The sequence below is a fragment of the Canis lupus genome, chromosome 7, assembly GCF_003254725.2.
Source record: "Canis lupus dingo isolate Sandy chromosome 7, ASM325472v2, whole genome shotgun sequence".
In the NCBI taxonomy this organism is placed as follows: domain Eukaryota; kingdom Metazoa; phylum Chordata; class Mammalia; order Carnivora; family Canidae; genus Canis; species Canis lupus.
This window is the reverse complement of record NC_064249.1, coordinates 27365513-27385125: the sequence shown is the minus strand read 5'-3', so window position 1 is coordinate 27385125 and position 19613 is coordinate 27365513. Positions and strand designations below refer to the sequence as shown.

At 38.0% G+C, this 19613-nt stretch overlaps 1 protein-coding gene across 3 annotated transcripts; it reads left to right on the top strand.

Annotated features, from left to right (window-relative positions):
- Positions 1-289: 289 nt before the first annotated feature.
- LOC112648627 (putative dimethylaniline monooxygenase [N-oxide-forming] 6) lies at positions 290-16986 on the top strand. Of its 3 annotated transcripts, none has more exons than XM_025430370.3 (9): positions 290-394; positions 710-957; positions 5662-5850; positions 6895-7057; positions 8065-8207; positions 9591-9790; positions 12613-12968; positions 14723-14795; positions 16190-16986. In XM_025430370.3, the coding sequence occupies exons 2-9, from the start codon at positions 826-828 to the stop codon at positions 16530-16532; spliced, it is 1599 nt and encodes a 532-aa protein (XP_025286155.2). In that variant the 5' UTR covers positions 290-394; positions 710-825; the 3' UTR covers positions 16533-16986. The 3 variants fall into 3 exon arrangements, with proteins under 3 accessions (XP_025286155.2, XP_025286156.2, XP_025286157.2); XM_025430371.3 differs by having other exon boundaries at positions 319-709; positions 807-957; XM_025430372.3 differs by having other exon boundaries at positions 319-957.
- Positions 16987-19613: the final 2627 nt, after the last annotated feature.

Sequence of the window (19613 nt, the reverse complement as noted above, 5' to 3'; positions counted from 1 at the left end):
GAACCATTGTTCCTTTAATCTTCCAGAAGTTTCACCTTACAGCTTCGGTGAACAGTATCAATTACTTTTATGTTTTGAAACTAGGACCAGGGACCTCATTCTTGCCCTTCCCCTGTCCCTTTCTTCCTCCGCTTCCCCATCCCCTCCCCTGTTTTGCTATCCCTACCACATTCAGTCCTTCTCTTCCAGGTTTTACCACAGCTCTACATCGTGATAAATACAACGGAAAAGGAATTTTTACTTTAAGACTAATAACTCCTCCCCTTTCCTCAATTTTTACATCAAAAGACATTGTTAAACACCATCTTCTTCTACATTTAAAGAACTGCTGGGTTCTGTGGGGAAAAGAAGGCAGCTCATTAAGACTAAGACCCCTTAGAGCCAAGCATTCAAAGTGAGTAGGAGTGATTTGGAACAGTGAATTTTGCTTAGAAGCCTTGAGTTCTAGTTCCAACTTTACTTGTTAGCTGTGAGATGTCAAAGAAGTAATTTCTAATCTTCTTGGCATGACTATTGCTATATTTGTGATTGAGAGCATTAGATTGGTGAACTTCAAGGTCCTTCCTGCTCCAACACTCACTGACTCTGCTATTTGGGGCATTTGAATAATCAGGAGAAGAAACCAGATTTTGCATCTTAGTATATAGCAAAAGTGGTTCAAAAAATGAGCATAACTTGTTAATGTGCATCTATGTCTTCTTGTGTTAAGGTAAGGATCCTGACACAAAAACCTTGGCTGGTTCTTCCTACTGAAAAATTCCAAGTATTCAGGGACATTTTTCTGAAGAAGCTCTCGCTCTCTCCAGACACTCCATCTTGGGAACCATGGGGAAGAGAGTGGCCATTGTTGGGGCTGGCGTCAGTGGATTGGCTTCCATCCGGTGCTGCCTGGAAGAGGGGCTGGAGCCCACCTGCTTTGAGAGAAGCAATGATGTCGGAGGCCTGTGGAAATTCTCGGTGAGTGGGATATCACTGGGATACCAATAGAAGGGAAATGGGTCCTCTGTAAATCAAACCTGATCAGTTCTATTCAGACTTCAGAGGTAGGTCACAAAAGTTCCAGATCTAGAAAGTAAAATTTTACCTCTCCCATCATGCTAATGTCCATTCACTCAAAACTATTTCATGCTAGCTCATAAAACATTGTTACTTGTGTAACAGAGCCCAGATCTCGAGGCTGTAAAGGATCCCAATGTCAGTAATTTATAATAAAAACAAAAACGTACCACTGCCTCCTCCATGTAACTAAAAAGATTCTATCTCTGTTCCCCATTGTGCAGAAAACCTAGGAACATAGAAGGGGGGTGGGGGAAGAAAGAAAGAAAGAAAGAAAAAAGAAAGAAAGAAAGAAAGAAGAAAGAAAGAAGAAAGAAGAAAGAAAGAAAGAAAGAAAGAAAGAAAGAAAGAAAGAAAGAAAGAAAGAAAGAAAGAAAGAAAGAAAGAAAGAAAGAAAATTAGACCAAGGTCAGAAGGTGTGAGTTATAGTCCAACCTTTGGTTTTCTGGAAAGTTTAATTTTAGGCAAGTCACTTTTTTCCTTCTGGACCTTGAATACTCATTTGTCAAATGTCAAGGTTGGAGATTAGGTTTCCTCTAATATGCCTTCCAGTTGTAATGGGATATGATGTTATAATTAACTGATGTGTATTGCAAAGACATTGCAAAGTTATGATAAATAATGATCATGTGTGTTGTGTGTGTGGTTATCAAATACTCTGCAAGTTCCAAAACCAGAGAGAAAAAATGACTGTCTTTGCCATTCAGCCTTATTGTTGGATAAATGATATAATTAGGAAATATTATCATAAAAACAGTTTTTAAATTTAGAAAGCCAGGTTGGGGAAACTTCTTTCTGTCTTGACTTTCCCAACCATTGTGATTGGATGTAGATGATACATATTTGACATGAAGACATCATATCCACACCATTTGCCTTGTAACCAAATTCTGTCTTGGTCTCAGTGCTTGCCCAACCCACAACAACACATTGCTCTAATAGAATATATCAGTGCTAACTTAGGAATATTTGTATTCATCTCAAGACTTTTTTTTTAAGTGAGAGGTCCTATAATCCTGAATGTATCATATGAGATATAAGATCATTTCCATTAGGAAATAATCAAGAGTTTTGGGGGAGGTTGTTTTTTTTTAAGGTTTCAATTTTCATTATATACATTTGTTCAGGGAGATGTAGCCACCTTAGCCTAAATCATGAATTGGCTCTCTATGACTCATCAGCAACAATTAAATGCTGCTTAAACATCTATTTTGGCAGAGTTTTGTGCCAGGTACTGAGATGAAAAACATGTGACATAATTACTCTATGTAAATAGTTTCCAATCCATTTGGTGAAGTAAACTATAACATAGGTCCACGATCTTTTGATGGAAAATAGGCAAAAATTTGTTTGATGGCAAAATCTTTCCTGAAGTCATATGATCAGGAAACATGAGTTGAATTTGACATTAAGCTAGTTATAATCTTTATTTGTCCCATTTTGTGTTTCACTGCAGAAATTTTCTTGCATTTAATTATAAGGTGCTGTCCCAGATCTCACTGGAAGTTATGGAGAAATATTCAAAAATCTACAAATTCCAAAATATCTCTGGCTCTAAGAATTTCAAATAAGAGGTTATAAAATTGCAACAATGAGATAGCACTTGGTGATTGTCAACTTAAGGAACAAGTGTCTTGAGATTTAAAAGAGGGAGAGCAGGAGTGGGGTGGGGCGCTACTGAAATATTAGCAGGTCAAGGGAAATTTCCTGCAAGGAGAGCACTTAGCTGAGACTTGAAGGATGTTCTCAGACAAGGAAAGTATAGGACATTACACGACAGAACTCCAGAGAGTGCCATTCCCACTGTAGTCTTGAATGGTATCCCATAGACGGGCAGTCACTAACAATGTGCCAGTACCAGGTGGGAGAGGTTTCTAGGTAAGAGTGACCAGCATGAAACGCACAGAGGAGGCAGTGAATATAGTATATCCAGGGATCTGTAAGGTAACCAATGCAGCCAGATCACAAATTTTATTTAAGGAAGCAACAGATGACAGATCAGTAAAATGCAAAGTCAGACTCTGGGTTATCCACAAGACAGGGTATCTCACTCCTATAAGGTCACTGTTAAAGCAGAATTATATACTTCACGGCCCCATGGGTATGTAAACACATAAAAATAGTCTAAATTTCAGTCCCCTCCATACACTGTACCCCTTTCTTCTTTTCCAGGAAAAGTTGCTTGGTATATACAAACCCTTCTCAGAAATGGATTTTTGAAAAATGTGTTACATAAGTTTTTATCTTGCAAGTCCTGTTAGGCAGAAGGTATTCTGAAAGAGAGAAACCTGATAATTCTGAACTTTTCACCATGTGCTTTTTCTGCAAAATAGAAACCAAATGAGGTTTAAACACCAGCAGGCTGAATGTGAGCATGTTTTAACTTTTATATACTCTAATATTAAGGCCTCATGTCCTCAAAAGACTTTGATGCTGCTGCAATACAAAAGGGGATACAATGGAACCAGAACTATCTGGACTTTTGTTCCACTCACTCATTCATATATTAATTCAACAAATACATTCGGAGTACACTATGTAGAGGGTACAATGTTAGGCATAACTGCAGACAAGAGGTATAGCAGGCAGCCAGCATTTTAAAATCAGATAAAACAAGTCTTGGAATAACTATAAATGAATATGAGATTAGGGCAGTAGAGATGATCAGAGCTTGGTAGAGTTAGGGGTGACTTCCAGTTGGTAAGAAAGAGGCAAGGAAAGGCATGACATAGAGGGCAACTTTTGAGCTGGCCCTTGGAGGTATATTTGGGCAAGTAGAAATGGGATTGAAAAGCAGAGATAGAATCTGAAAGAAGATCAAGGCAGACTGCTGGCATGCATGCACAGCATTCTTGAATTAGCCTCTGACCTCCCCCTCCGGTTGCTTATGTTCTAGTGGGGAAGATGAGACATGGACATGGTTATAACCCAAGACAGGCCATGATAATGTGACCATGGCTGCTTGGATCTCTGGGTCTAGGGCAAGCTCCGTCAGCCAGAGGCTTAACTTCCTCCTTCCCACTCAAACCACACCACATGCTGATATTGAAAATATGAGCTCTCGGGAACAATTGTCCGTCGTTATATAATACATCTGTTTTCCTTTGTTTGTAGAACAGTCCTTTAGGAAAAATTCCAAGGAGCCGTAGGGTACATACTCTTCCTCCTCCTGTTATGATTGGCTGGGGTCAAGAGGCGAAAGAGCAGAGATTCAGTCATAATGGAAGTAATCCAAGGTCTTAGCCTTTCTGTTCCCCAGAGCAATCTTAAATTCTTTTAACCAGACCCCTGCCTGAGTCTCAGCCCTCCCTCCCTTCAGTGAACAACTGAGAAACCTCCTCCCCACTTATTCTCACCCAGCAACAAAAGGTACAACTGTGGGTGAATGGGAAAGACTCAAGCCTGAAAATCTGCCAGCCACGAGCTGTCAGAAATTTTTTTTCTGATCTTAGCAGAAATCTCAAAGTTAGGCTTAAGAAAGTTAAAAAAAATCTCTGAGCCTGGCTATTTATGAGAAATACAGCAACCATGAGTAGAGGAAGTTTTTTAGTTTCAATCTGATGCCAAACACTGAGGCCTCAGGCAGCCCCTGCCCCGACCCCAGACACAAGCCTTTCATTCCTTTCCAGAGATTGGTATGGGGCTGGAGGGAGAGAGATGCCTTGAATCCAGCAGGAACATGTCCCTCCATCCCTTTCCCACATTTCATGGAAGCTCCTTTGAGTTTGAGGGAAGCAGGGGCTGCCAGTTTTTTTAATGTATTTTCAAGGCAGCACATTGTGTGAACTTTTATCCTGTCCTTACAGCACAGAGGAAATGTTTGTTTTTCACTTAGCCTTCAACTACTTCTCAAAAAGAAGACACTTTTCAATGACACAGTGGCTTCATAATCAAGTGACAAGATTTCATACAAGTTCTGAGGTTTCTGCTTTCTCGTGTGTCTCTGGTGAGGGGTGAGCACCCTAATTGGTGAATAGAGAACTCCTCAAGCACAGAGTTCATTTATAATAGAGCAGTGGCTCTCAAGGCTTGGTTCCTGTACCAGCAGCATCAGCACTGCCTGGAACCATGGGAAATGCAGATTCTCGGGCCCCACCCAAGACACACTGAATCAGAAACTCTGGCTGTGGGACTCAGGAATCTGTGATCTAAAAGGGCCCTCAGCTGAGTCTGATTATGCCAAATAAATATACCCGCCACTTCAAGAGAAGGTTCTGTTGGTAGTGAACTGTTCACTGAATTCAATATAGCCAAGTAGAGTAAAACCTGCCACCTCCTTTAGACCATCTAGTCGTGTTTTTTTAACATGAACATGACATCAGGACCAGTTGCTGTGTTTGGAAAAAGAAAGAAAACTCTATGGACTACCAACACAGAGCTAACCCACAAGGGGAATTCGAGTAAGAGAACTAACGGATAGGGCCCCAGCTCTGTGCCAGGTGCTATGCAAAGGACTTTCTTTCCCACATCTCACAGAGAGCTATGAATTGTTTTCATATCTTCTTTTTTTACACATTAAAAAGGTTTCAGTCAACTTAAAATTGAATATTCACTTAAAGGAACATCATTTTTGGCTTCCTCTTTAAGCTTTATTATTCTTTCTAGGACCGTGCAGAAGAAGGCAGAGCCAGCATTTACCAGTCTGTATTCACCAACTCTTCCAAAGAGATGATGTGCTTTCCAGACTTCCCTTATCCCGATGATTATCCCAACTATATGCACCACAGCAAACTCCAGGAATACATAAGAATATTTGCTCAAAAGAAGAATCTTTTAAGATATATACAGTTTGAGGTAAAGGCCCTGTAACTGGTGCTGTTGATATCAGTATGTTTATCGGTTGAGGAGGAAGCAAGAGTATAGTATTCTGGTATAGAAATAAGAGCCAAATGTTTGGTTAGCTTGCCAATCAAATGTTGGTTTGAATTATAAAGTATTTGTGAATTATTTTTTCCCCTAAATATGCTCTCCACTAGTTTTTGAGAGCTTTTAGAATACAATAGAAAATACAAGAGAAGCCTATACCATCATAGTGTACATTCCACCCTCATACTGTCATGTTTTCAAAACAATACTAAATTCTCTAGTCCATATTTAGACTTCTTGGGTTCAATGCCAAGAAGTTCTTTAGATGTTCTGCCGTTATGAGGAGAGTAAAAATTTAAATGGATGATTAGTAGTCATTGCTCTCATCTTTCACCTACTTAGTTCCTTAGATTAGGAGACTTAGCAGTTATAACAGAGATACATTGGCTCTGTAAATAACAATAATTTCTATTTGTTTAGAATTCTTAACCTCAATTCATTACTGTTAAATGCAAAGCATATATATATAAAGAAAGATAATAAAATTATGAATTGTGATTATATTTAATAAATTTTCATTTATTTTTTATTTATTACATTTAATTTAATTTAATATATATTTACATAATAATCATACTATGGAAGTGGCTAATATTTCCAAGGGAGAGTATCTGTACATCACAAAGGAAAAATAAGGATTGAACCCTGAGACATTTTCATATTTATGGAAATGATAGAAAATGAAGTCAGAAAGAAGCTATGAATGTCAGTTGAGGGTGGCAATAAGCAAATGACATGGCATCTTTCACAAGAATATTCAGTTTATCCCAAATCTACTAACTAGATGTCAAAAAAGTAAATATGCCCCACTGAGTAATTTTCCTTGGGAGATTTGAAGAATCACTGTCTTCCCATATATTTCTCAATGATCAGGTGATCTCATAACAATTATTTCCTCTATGAAAACACTGAGAGAGAATTAAAACCAATAGAATTGTAAATAGAAAGAATTTCTTTCTGGTTTTCTTTAAGACCCTGGTTTCTAGTATAAAGAAATCTCCCAGCTTCTTAGTCACTGGACAATGGGAAGTTGTCTCAGAAAAGGATGGGAAACAGGAATCTGCTATTTTTGATGCTGTAATGATTTGTTCAGGACATCATGTATACCCCAATCTACCAACTGATTCTTTTCCTGGTAAGTTTGGAAAACATATAATAGTCTGGGGCCTTATACACAAATATCAACAGTTGAACTAGGTCTTTCCATAGTTTGTGCATAATAGTTATTCTTAAGATTTCAAAACAAAATATTGGAGTCTGATATATGAAATATAGTAATAACTGACCTTCTGAACCCTTATGCTAAAAGAATGGAAGACCTGCAAGTCAGAGATCAGATGAAGACAGGTAGAGGATAGAGAGGAAGGGTTTTAAATGCCATCTATAGCCACATTTTGCAAATTAACTTTAGAAATTTCTGTGTGTGTATATGTGTGTGTGTCTGTGTGTGTATAGTGGCATACTCCATTACTATACTAAAGCGCTAAATATCAAATAAATACAATAGATAAGCAACCTTCCTTTTTTTTCCTTCCTTCTTTCCTTGCAACCAGAACACATGTTCACTGTAAAATATTAGAGTTCTCATCTCCATGTGTGTTGTTCATAGGCCATGATAATTAAAAGAGTAAGAAGATTCAGGAAGAATAGATGATTGAAAGCATAAAGGTTAAGAGTCAGTATATTTATTCTGAATGTAGCCTTAGAACACTTGGATTCAACCTCTTATTCCACTCGTTCCTTATCATGTAACCTTAGACAAGTCACTTAATTTCTTTGTCTCAATTTCCTTGTCTTTTAAAATAGAGATACTAGTATCTGCCGTTCAGAGATGTTACCAAGATTAAATGGTTAAACATGTAAATTCTTTAGCAGAGGTCCTAGCCCACATTAAGTACTCAATAAATATTAGCTATTATTACTATCAAAATATAAGTTCCCATACTATAGATTTTCTAAGGCATTGTAAGTTCTTATTTGGGTGTTTAGAGTCAAAAAAACACTAAAAGGATAAGTGCATTTCCACTAGGAAACTTTTTTTAAAAAATTAAGACTGATAATAGGAATTTTTAAAAAATGAAAACAGTGAATCTTCATCATTTCTTCTGAAAATCAACTCAAACCACTCCTCATGTTCCATAGGCCTACACCAGTTTCAAGGTCAGTACCTCCATAGCAGGGACTATAAAGACCCAGAAGCCTTCAGGGGGAAGAGGGTCCTTGTGATCGGCCTGGGGAATTCAGGATCTGACATCGCTGTTGAGCTCAGTCGTCTGGCTACACAGGTATACCTTATGAAACAAACCTAGGATAGAGCTGTGTTATTAAATCAACAGCTTAGGCACTGAGGCTCATGTTTGCCATGTCATACTACAAGGGTTCCACCTGTTGCATATGCCCTTTGAATCAAGAAGGATTTGAGACATTCTGCATGTGAAGGTAATGTGGTTCAGGCTAGTAAGGAAGTATGTTCTGCTAGAATCAGAGATAAGTGTACATGTGTATATATGTATATATGAGTGCCTTTTTTATTTTAATTTTATTTTCTGATCACCTCTAAACAAACTGTTGTTAGTCAGGATCCACCTTTATTTAACACTATTTCTTATCACCTACCCTGTAAAAGGTATAGTGCTTATCATTCTGAAGGTCTGAAGACATGTAAGATTTGGTTCTTGCTATCATTTATCTATTCAATAGCCAGTGCTTAATAACCACTGGGCACATGTTATATGCCAGAACGATGTCAGACTAAAAATAAACACAGAAATAACTCAGACTACTTCTAGACTTCCAGGAGCAGTCAGTGGGTGGAGGTGAGATGACAAGTACACACCTTCATGAAAGGAAGTAATAAAACTTCAATGATATTAGGTGTAGCAGTGGCAGCACCATGAAAAAAGAACCTAACTTAGCCTGAATAAAGTCAAGGAAGACTGCCCAAAGGACTCCAAGCTTAATCATCCATGACCAATAATCCTTGAAAAACTCAACTTACTCCCAAGGAAATATGTGCTCAATAAACAAATTCTTAAATGGATGTAAATAAAACCTAATGAATTTTTTGAAGTCAAACTCCCCTAGGTTATCACAAAAGTGGCAATAAAAAATAGATAAGTACCTGGGCTTCTCTCAGGACTGAGACAGCTGCCATGGTTTGGATGCCTAGCAGAGGTCATGGAGTGGTGGTATAAGAAGGACTGGAAGAGGAAACTTCAGGCAGAGAACAGAATTAACTCTTTGGCATCTTCTCAATCTAATTTCCAGAAGAAATTTAGCTAAATATCCCCACTTAACCCAGCAACTACCACCACCCACCACCACTGAGGCTCTGGACTGGCTGGTCCCTACCAGTCCTACCATCTATGTCTATGACTCTGTGAAGACTGAACCTACCACAATTGAATACACAGCCTTCTTGTTCCAAGATGTCAGGTTCTCATTATTTCAACAGCTATGCACTAGCCCTCTGGGGTAGAGAAACAGAGTAGTTCTGCCTCTACCTAGTTCCAATCATGGACTTTCCATCTTGAACCAACTCATCAAAAATGCTTCTTCCTGGATATTGAGGGAAATGTATGGAGATGTCCAGAGAAAATGTCCATTTTTGTTATATCTGCTTCTTTCTTACAGAGTGATATTGAAATCCATGTTGCCTTCCCCACCAGGTCATTATCAGCAGCAGAAGTGGTTCCTGGGTCATGAGCCGGGTTTGGAATGATGGTTATCCTTGGGACATGGTATATGTGACCCGCTTTGCATCCTTTCTCCAAAATATACTTCCTTCATTTGTCTCTGACTGGTTATATGTCAAGAAGATGAACACATGGTTTAAGCATGAGAACTACGGCCTGATGCCTTTAAATGGGTACGACAAGTAACTCCTATTATCCAGAAAAGTGGGACACTAGTTTAAGTTGAAATTTTTCTCTCTAGGTCTAACTTTAGTCATCTCACTGAGGTTATTGAGAATAAACAGAGGACTGCATAGATGATACAGTATAGAATCAGAATCTACTTTTTAAAAAATGACACAGTATACCTGGAGATCATGTATGTGTGAAAATCTTACTGAAATGACTCTAGTGGGCAAAGGTGTATGAGAAAATGCAAAGTGGTAAAGAAGCAAGCAGCTAGATCCCCCTGCTATGCAAGACTCATTTATGGTAGCTATAAGCTATAGCATAGAATTTTGAGAGCTGAGCCAATTCATGTATTGTCTTTTTGAGGAATATCTCATCCTTGCTAAGGGTGAATGGGGATAGCAATAATAATATCTATTCTTTAAGACTACTGTGATATCCAGTAATATAAAAAATATATAAGGCATTTTGTAAACTATAAAGCTTTACAAATATTGGTTCTTATATTAAGATAATTATTATATTATTAATAAGATATAAAATTTGAGATTACTCAAATTTTTTAATAGGCTTCTTTTTTTAAAGATTTTATTTATTTATGCATGAGAGACACAGAGACAGAGAAAGAGAGAGAGAGGCAGAGACATAGGCAGAGGAAGAAGCAGGCTCCATGCAGGGAGCCCAATCTGGGACTCAAACCTGGGACTTCAGGGTCACTCCCTGAGCCGAAGGCAGATGTTTAATGCTGAGCCACCCAGGCGTCCCTCTAATAGGCTTCTAAGGAGCAATTAACAAAATAGTATTAATTAACATGCCTCAGAAAGAAAATCTCAAAATGAAAGTGCACACCTCCTCAATCATAGAGTCTGGGGACACATGGAATGTATAAAACAATGAAGATTCACAAAACTGATGTAGCCTGGGGCAGCCAGGTGGTTCAGCGGTTTGGCGTCTCCTTCAGCCCAGGGCGTAATCCTGGAGACCCCGGGATCGAGTCCCATGTCAGGCTCCATGCATGGAGCCTGCTTCTCTGTCAGCCTGTGTCTCTGCCTCTCTCTCTCTCTCTCTCTCTCTCTCAAGAATAAATAAAATCTCAAAAAAAAAAACTGATGGAGCCTGTAAAATTAAAATTTGTTAATATACTTCTCTATAGAGACAGAACTCAATACCTACTAAGTAGCAATACCTACTAAGTAGAAAGGCATTCTAGGGGTGCCTGGGTGGTTTATCCAGTTAAGCATCTGACTCTTGATTTCAGTTTAGGTCATGGTCTTAGGGTGGTGAGATCAAGCCCTATCTCAGGCTCCATGCTAGGCATGGATTCTCTCTCTCTCTCTCTCTCTCTCTCTCTCTCTCCTTCTGTACGCCATGCTACTCAAGTGCTCTCTCGCTCTCTCTTAAAAAAGGGGGGGGGGAAGAAAGGCATTCTAGGGAGAAGAATCAGTATATTAATAGAAAAATATTGAAGTGGGTAAGACAAGGAAGGATTCACTAAGAAATTTCATCTTGGCCCATGCTAACAAAAATGTTTCATTGTAGGAGCAGCATGTGACTCTTGATCTCAGTGTTGTGAGTTCAAGCCCCATGTTGGTTAGAGGTTACTTAAAAATAAAATCTTAAAAAAAATGTTTCATTGTGTTTAGAGAATCATGTAAGGAAAAGTAAGAAGAAGCTGTAAATTAGAATAGCAAATCCCAGATTTAGGAGCCAGACCCTCATTCCACAGCATTTATCTTACCTAGTTGGGCAGACTACTACATCCCTAAAGAAAAAAAAAATGTTGATTTCATGCATTTAAAATTATGTTTAATGTAACAGAAGCTCTAAAGCCTGAGCTGTTTAAGACTTTTTGCCTCATAAGAGTAACTGCAAATCATATTCTGGTTTTACCCTTTAGACAATTGAATAGATTTGGAAATCCATTCATTCCAAGAATGAAGCTCCCTCTTAGAAAAGGTTCCAACTACCCAAGATATTGATGACACCTTCTTACTCCTCCCTTTAGTGGGGGTCAGGGAGAGAAAAATAAGTTTTACTGTGACTTACTTTTTGTCACCTTAGAAAATGAAAGATGTTGCAGAATTATAGACATAGAGAATGATGTGGAAGATATAGACAGATTCTAAGAATCATAAACTTCCTGAGTATTTGAGATGCATGGAGCACATTCCAAAATCCCTGAAAGGAAACAAGTCAAAATGAAGAATGTCATCACAAAACACATCATTCCTAGAATTTGGCAACCAAAAAAGGGAAACCAAATATGGTAATAAAACAACTCCCCAAATTAGATTTTTCTCGTAGAAGACCTCGTTTATAATAATAGTTCACTTTTAATGATGATGCTTGCATGTGGCAAGCACTGTTTTAAGTGCTTTACAGGTAATGTTCATTTAATTCCCACAACAACCATGTGAGGTAGAGTCTATTGCTATTCCCATTTTACACACAAAGAGCCAAATACAGAGAAGCATCCACTAGTGAGAGACAGAGGTAGATTATCAACTTGGGACATCTGGTTCCAGATTCTGCTCTCTGAACTACTGATTATGTCTAGGAATTAGTTTTATTTTCATCTATTTGGTGAATCTCCAAATAGTGTAAGTACCCCTAAGGGAATCTTCAAGCTTCAAAGGCCAAACATAAATTCCAAAGGATGGTGGCAAGCAATATGAAAAAAAAAAAAAAACTGCCACAAAAGAAGAGCTCAGTCGTCCTCATGCTAATGTTTAACTCCTCAAATTTGATTCCAGTGTTATGAACAATTGCAGATATTTCTTGAAATTGAGGTATGTTACAAGAGCCTTTGTCTCTTGTTTCTGAACAGTCCCCTGAGGAAAGAGCCTGTGTTCAATGATGAGCTCCCATCCCGCATCCTGTGTGGCACTGTGTCCATCAAGCCCAGTGTGAAGGAGTTTACAGAGACCTCAGCTGTATTTGAGGATGGTACCATGTTTGAGGCCATCGACTCCATCATCTTTGCAACGGGCTATGATTACGCCTACCCCTTCCTTGATGACTCCATCATCAAAAGCAGAAACAGTGAAGTCACCTTGTTTAAAGGCATCTTCCCCCCACTAATAGAGAAGCCAACCTTAGCTGTGATTGGCCTTGTCCAATCCCTTGGGGCTGCCATCCCCACAGCTGACCTGCAGGCTCGTTGGGCTGCTAAAGTGTTTGCAAGTAGGTGGGCCATTCTGTCTTTCATCTATTTAGTCAATGAACATTTATTGAGCACCTACTGTATGCCAAGTACTGTGTGAGGTGCTAGGAATATAAAGGGAACAAGACACACTCCTTGACTTTACACAGTTTAAAATAGAGCCAGAGGAATTGTTAAAAATAGAAGAAGTCTTAGGGTGTTCTGTAAAGGAATATAAGACAGAGGCAAGGGGTGGCAAGAAATAAAGAAAGGGACTACAGCATGGAGGGCCTTAAGAGCTGTGTGAAAGAGCTTAGACTTCTCATAGGGAAATTGGACGGACTTTGCAAGGCTTTAAACAAAGAAAAAGACAGAAGTAGGCAAAGGCACTGTCAAGTACATTGTGAAGGTTAGAAGGGCGGTGGTGGATGTTGCGGGCAATGCTAGAGACATTACTGGTGTCAAACTGTAGAATAGCAATGTCAGGCTGCTTCTACTCTATTCAAAATCTTCTCCTCCTCCCTCCACTCCAGACCCCATGGTCTCCAGGGACTGCAAATGTGCTTTTGTGAGGAAATCAAGACTATGAGGATTACATGAAGAAAGGCAGTGTCTCAAATATATTGATTTAATTTACATCAATCATATTGATCATCATTATTACTTACAGCGCCTTTATATTCAAGGGTTCAAAAACCTTGGCCAACATAGGTATACTTCATCTAACATACTGCCCATAAAAACTTAGACTGTAGGTAATGAAGAAAATGCTATAATCATAGACTATATGTTTTCTAAAAATGTCTTGGATAAATAAGGTATTTCAAATGTACCGCAAAAGATCATTATTTAAATAAACCCTGCTGTGAAAACTTTTATAAGGGTGCTTTCTGTAAAATACTTCTATTGTGTTTTTCCCTTAAAGGCACAACAGTGCCAAGCACCTGAGGTTTTACAAAAAAATTGCTACAGTTCATAAACCCAAGAAATTGACACGGAACAAAAGGTATCATTTAGTCACTCAGCAAATACTTACTGAGCACTACTACGTACCACACTCCATCTTGACTCTTGGGACACAACATCAAACAAAGTAAACAAAAATTCTAGCAAACAACTGACCACAGGGTACTACAAGGGCAGGTTAAGATGCTACCAATAACTAGGAAGTGTTTGGCACTGTGAATGTCATAATAGCTTTCTGCCACTGCTCCAAAGGCAAAAGGGCTACAATTAGCAATCAGGTGCCCCCTCCACTGATAAGGTATTGTAAAACACTAAAAATTTTCTGATTCCCTTTGATATCCCCTCTAGCTGCTGGCTGATGCTGGAAAACCCATGTTCTCTTCCATTGTTACTTTTTAATTTCCATGTACCTTAGAATGAACTATTTTACCATATTAATTCTTGAAAGAATTCTTAATAAGGGGATGCAAATAAGAAATATGAATAAACTGTTAAGCTACTATACTTATGAGGTGTATCTAAGGCACGTTGAGGATTAGGCTCCCCATGATGTCACAGAAATATGAGATTGGGGGATCTGAAGCTACAAACTTCTCTGCTGTCACTATCTCATTGCAAGCCAGCTTTGCCATTCATAGAGGAGGGTTCATTGACTTCTCAAGTCCTTATTTCTGTAAATGGTTATACTAAAGATATAAAAGGCAGCTCTTCTTGACCAAAAAAAATCTTTCAGGGACATGGTTCATAAATACTAAGAAAAATTCATCATTTATCATTATATTTCTGACTTTAATTTTTTTAATATTTCTTGCCTTCATTCCTTTTCTAGACTCATGTACCTTGCCAACTACAAGTGAAATGATGGATGATATTGATGAGAAAATGGGAAAGAAACTCAAATGGTAAGAGATTGTACTTACTAATGAAACAAAACCTAAGTTTTCCCTTATATGTAGGAAAACATTTATATATATTAAAATATTTTTAGTAGTCAAAGTTCATATTTTTGGAACACTTGCTATGATCAAGCAGTATATTGAAAATAACAGTCATAACACATCACTTGTAGTATAGAGCACATTACACTCTAGGGTACAGTTTCTCAAATGGGAGTGATTTTGTCCCCTAGAGGACATTTAGCAAAGCCCAGAGATATTTTTGATTGTCCCAAGTGTAGAGGGGATACTATTGACATCTAATATGTAGAAACTAAAGATATTGCTAAACATACTACAATGCAGAGGACAGGCCTAAACAAAGAATTATCCAGCTCAAATGTCTCTAAGAAGTCCTTTCCATCAGCCACATGTCTGCCAGCAAGTCAACTAGCCAGGAATTGAGCAGTAGCAACACTGTTACAAGAAAACCAAATGAAGAACTAAACTGATTTCACTTTCCCTAGTATTTTCTCCTAAAAGCATGTTCATTTCTGACTCATTCAAACATGTGTCCTCAAGTACACCATAGATAAGATTTGTAGAAAGTCATTTAAGTGGCTAGACACCAGATATGTAAGTGTAACTTTTTATCTTAATTACTTTTATATAAGTAAATCCTTTTCAAGTTATATATTAAAATCTATTGAAAGAATAACTAGATAATGAATCCCACTCAGATGAATAGGTGGCTGTATAGGAAGTTTCTTCCTCTTAACACATCATTCATTGAGTGCTGCCAGGTAGTTGCTGGTGAAGGGTCTAGAGAAGAGAAGACTTGGAACCTTCAGATTCAACAAAACCTCCCCTGAGTTTCATCCAGTTCACAGGACAACTCTGTGAAGTGGGTACTCCAATGTTCCAGCAATTCACACAGCTCACTCTACTTACTGCTCTTTATATTACAGGCCAGTAAGAATAAGAAGAAGAAAGAGAAGCCCCAAAGTCTACCTCATTTCTTAAATGGTAGCCTGCTCTTCAGGGTTCCTAAAATTAAATGAGACTATGCTCCAAAATCTAACACTGGGGCAGATCCTAAGCAATGTCATATAAAGAATAACCATATGTTAAATAGTTAATTTCAGTTAATCAGTCACCTTGACACACTGGGGGCAGTACACTCCAGGTCAGAGACAAAAGGCCAAAATAACATCAAACTTGGAGATTAAGAAGGAGAAAAAAAAAAAACCAACTCATCTATAGCCAAAGAACAAACGATAAAGTCAATGTTGTGGAAAAGAGAAGTGGGACAGTCTTGGAGTTGCTGACTAACATATGACTTTTCTGAGGTAGAAAGTAACCAATCAGTGCTTGGTTTACAACTGTGATACTCATTCCAATGTGTTCTTTTTTTCCCTCAGGTTTGGCCAGAGCCAGACTTTGCAGACAGATTATATCACATACATGGATGAGCTGAGCTCCTTCATAGGAGCCAAGCCTAACATACCATGGCTCTTCCTGACTGATCCCCAGCTGGCCCTGGAGGTGTTCTTCGGTCCTTGCAGCCCTTACCAGTTTCGACTGATGGGACCAGGGAAGTGGGATGGGGCCAGAAATGCCATCCTGACCCAATGGGACAGGACAGTAAAGCCAACCAGGACGAGAGCTGTCAGTGAAGCTCAGAGACCCCAACACTTTTATACTTTGCTCAAAATGCTTTCATTCCCAGTGCTTTTGCTTGTTATTTGGCTTACATTATATTAATGAGAATGTCCTTCAGGTCTCAAAGTTTAGCCTAGAGATTTAATCATATGCTGAATTGTCAAGTTTGGAGGTACTTGAGATAAGGAAGAAGGCAGGTGAAGGGGAGCGAGTATAGATTTTCAGAATGAGCAAAATTGAATAAATTTCTTAAGGATATTTTATCATGGGGAGAAATGATGTCACAACAATGTTGAATCTTCCTACCCATGACGTGGTTTATCTCTTCTTTTATTTAGATCTCAGCAATGTTTTATAGCTTTTTTGTGTGTATAGTTCTTATCCATCTTATGTCAGATTTATCCTATTTCATATTTTTGGATGTTATTATAAATGGTATATAACATTATTAAATTTCCTATTGTTTACTGCTTATACAAGGAAGTTCAATTATTTATCCTAGTAACTTTTTTGTAGATTCCACAATACTTTCTACATAAATAATCATGTGGTCTAAAAATAAAGATAGCTTTACTTCTCCAATTTCTATCTGGATTTCTTTTATCTCTTTTTCTTACCTTATTGCATTTAAATTCCAGTATAATGTTGGATAGAAGTGGTGACATCAGACCCCAAATAGCCAAGGGAATATTGAAAAGGAAAATTAATGCCGGGGGTATCACAATGGCAGATTTCAAGTTGTACTACAAAGCTGTGATCATCAAGACAGTGTGGTACTGGCACAAAAACAGACACATAGATCAATGAAACAGAATAGAGAATCCAGAAATGGGCCCTCAACTCTATGGTCAACTAATATTAGACGAAGCAGGAAAGACTATCCACTGGAAAAAGGACAGTCTCTTCAATAAGTGGTGCTGGGAAAATTGGACAGCCACGTGCAGAAGAATGAAACTAGACCATTCTCTTATACTATACACAAAGATAAACTCAAAATGGATGAAAGATCTAAATGTGAGACAAGAATACATCAAAATCCTAGAGGAGAACACAGGCAACACCCTTTTTGAACTTGGCCACAGCAACTTCTTGCAAGATACATCTTTGAAGGCAAGGGAAACAAAAGCAAAAATGAAGTATTGGAACTTAAACAAGATAAAAAGCCTCTGCACAGCAAAAGAAACAGTCAACAAAACTAAAAGACAACCTACAGAATGGGAGAAGATATTTGCAAATGACCTATCAGATTAAGGGCTAGTATCCAAGATGTATAAAGAACTTCTTAAACTCAACACTCAAGAAACAAACAATCAAATCATGAAATGGGCAAAAGACATGAGCAGATATTTCACCAAAGAAAATATACACATGGCCAACAAACACATGAGAAAATGCTCCGCATTACTTGCCACCAGGGAAATACAAATCAAAACCACAATGAGATACCACCTCACCCCAGTGAGAATGTTGAAAATTAACAAGACTGGAAACAACAAATGTTGGAGAGGATGTGGAGAAAGGGGAACCCTCTTGCACTGTTGGTGGGAATGTGAACTGGTGCAGCCACTCTGAAAAACTGTGTGGAGGTTCCTCAAAGAATTAAAAATAGAGCTACCCTACGACCCAGCAATTGCACTGCTGGGGATTTACCCCAAAGATACAAATGCAGTGAAACACTGGAACACCTGCACCCCGATGTTTCTAGCAGCAATGTCCACAATAGCCAAACTGTGGAAGGAGCCCCAGTGTCCATCAAAAGATGCATGGATAAAGAAGATGTAGTATATATATACAACGGAATATAAATGCACCATTAGAGAGGATGAATACCCTCCATTTGCTTCAACATGGATGGAACTGGAGGGTATTATGCTGAGTAAGAAGTAAGTCAATCAGAGAAGGACAATCATTATATGGTTTCACTCATACAGGGAATATAAGAAATAGTGAAAGGGATTATAGGGGAAAGGATGGGAAATGAGTGGGAAAAATTAGAGAGGGTGACAAAACATGAGACACCCCTAACTCTGGGAAATGAACAAGGGGTAGTGGAAGGGGAGGCAGGCAGGGGTAGGGGTGACTGGGTGATGGGCACTGAGGGGGGCACTTGATGGGATGAGCACTGGGTGTTATACTATATGTTGGCAAATCAAACTTCAACAAAAAATATATAGAAAAAAAGAAAGGAAAGGAAAAAAAAAAAGAAGTAGTGATATCAAACATCCTTGCCTTGTTTCTGATCTTAGGAATAAAGCATTGAGTCTTTTACCAGTAAGTATGATGTTAGCTATAGATATTTCATAAATACCCTTTATTCAATTGAGGAAGTTTCCTTCCATTTCTAGTTAACTAGCAGTTTTTATCAGTAATGCAGGATGGCTTTTGTCAGATGTGTTTTTTGCATCTATTGAGATGATCATATGGTTTTGTTTAAAATATGGTGAACTACATTGACTATTAACCCAAACTTGCATTGCTGAAATAAACTCCACTTGTTCGTGATATACTATCCATTTTATACATGGACTATAGGATTATAATGGATTATAGGATTATATTTAACATTTGTTAAGGATTTTTACACGTATTTTTATGATGGATATTGATCTGTATTTTATTTTTTGTTATATTTTGGCTTGGTTTTTGGTATCAGTGTAACAATCGTCCCGTAGAATGAGTCAGAGAGTATTCTGCCCTCTTAAATTTTCTGGAAGATTTTGTCTATAATTAGCATTATTGTTTTCTTAAATGTTTGGTGGAATTCACCAGTGAAACCATCTTGGCCTGAAGTTCTTTGTGGAAAAGATTTTAAACTACAAATTCAAGTTTTTTTAATAGATGTAGACTACTCAGGTTATGTACTTCTTAAGAGGAGTTTCTTAAGAGACTTTTGGCAGTATGCGTTTTTTAAGCAATTCATTCACTTTCCTAAAGGAATTCAGTGGAGATAAAATAGTCTTTTCGACAAACCATACTAGAACAATTGGATACTTATATGATATTTTAAAAATTCAATTAATACTTTGCACCATATATAAGAGTTAACTCAAAATGGATTATAGAACTAAATGTGAAACCAAAAAGTATAAAACTTCTAGAATAAAACATAAAAGAAAGTCTTTCCGCTAGGCAAAGATGTCTTAGATATAATATCAAATGCACAAACCAAAAAAAATTTATGAA

Bases quoted from the DNA above. Each gene is read 5' to 3' on its own strand.
- LOC112648627 (XM_025430370.3), top strand. From the start codon at position 826: ATGGGGAAGAGAGTGGCCATTGTTGGGGCTGGCGTCAGTGGATTGGCT. The intron at 5,851-6,894 runs GTAAAGGCCCTG...GTTTTCTTTAAG, and splicing joins TAAGATATATACAGTTTGAG to ACCCTGGTTTCTAGTATAAA. The intron at 12,969-14,722 runs GTAGGTGGGCCA...TTCCTTTTCTAG, and splicing joins GGCTGCTAAAGTGTTTGCAA to ACTCATGTACCTTGCCAACT.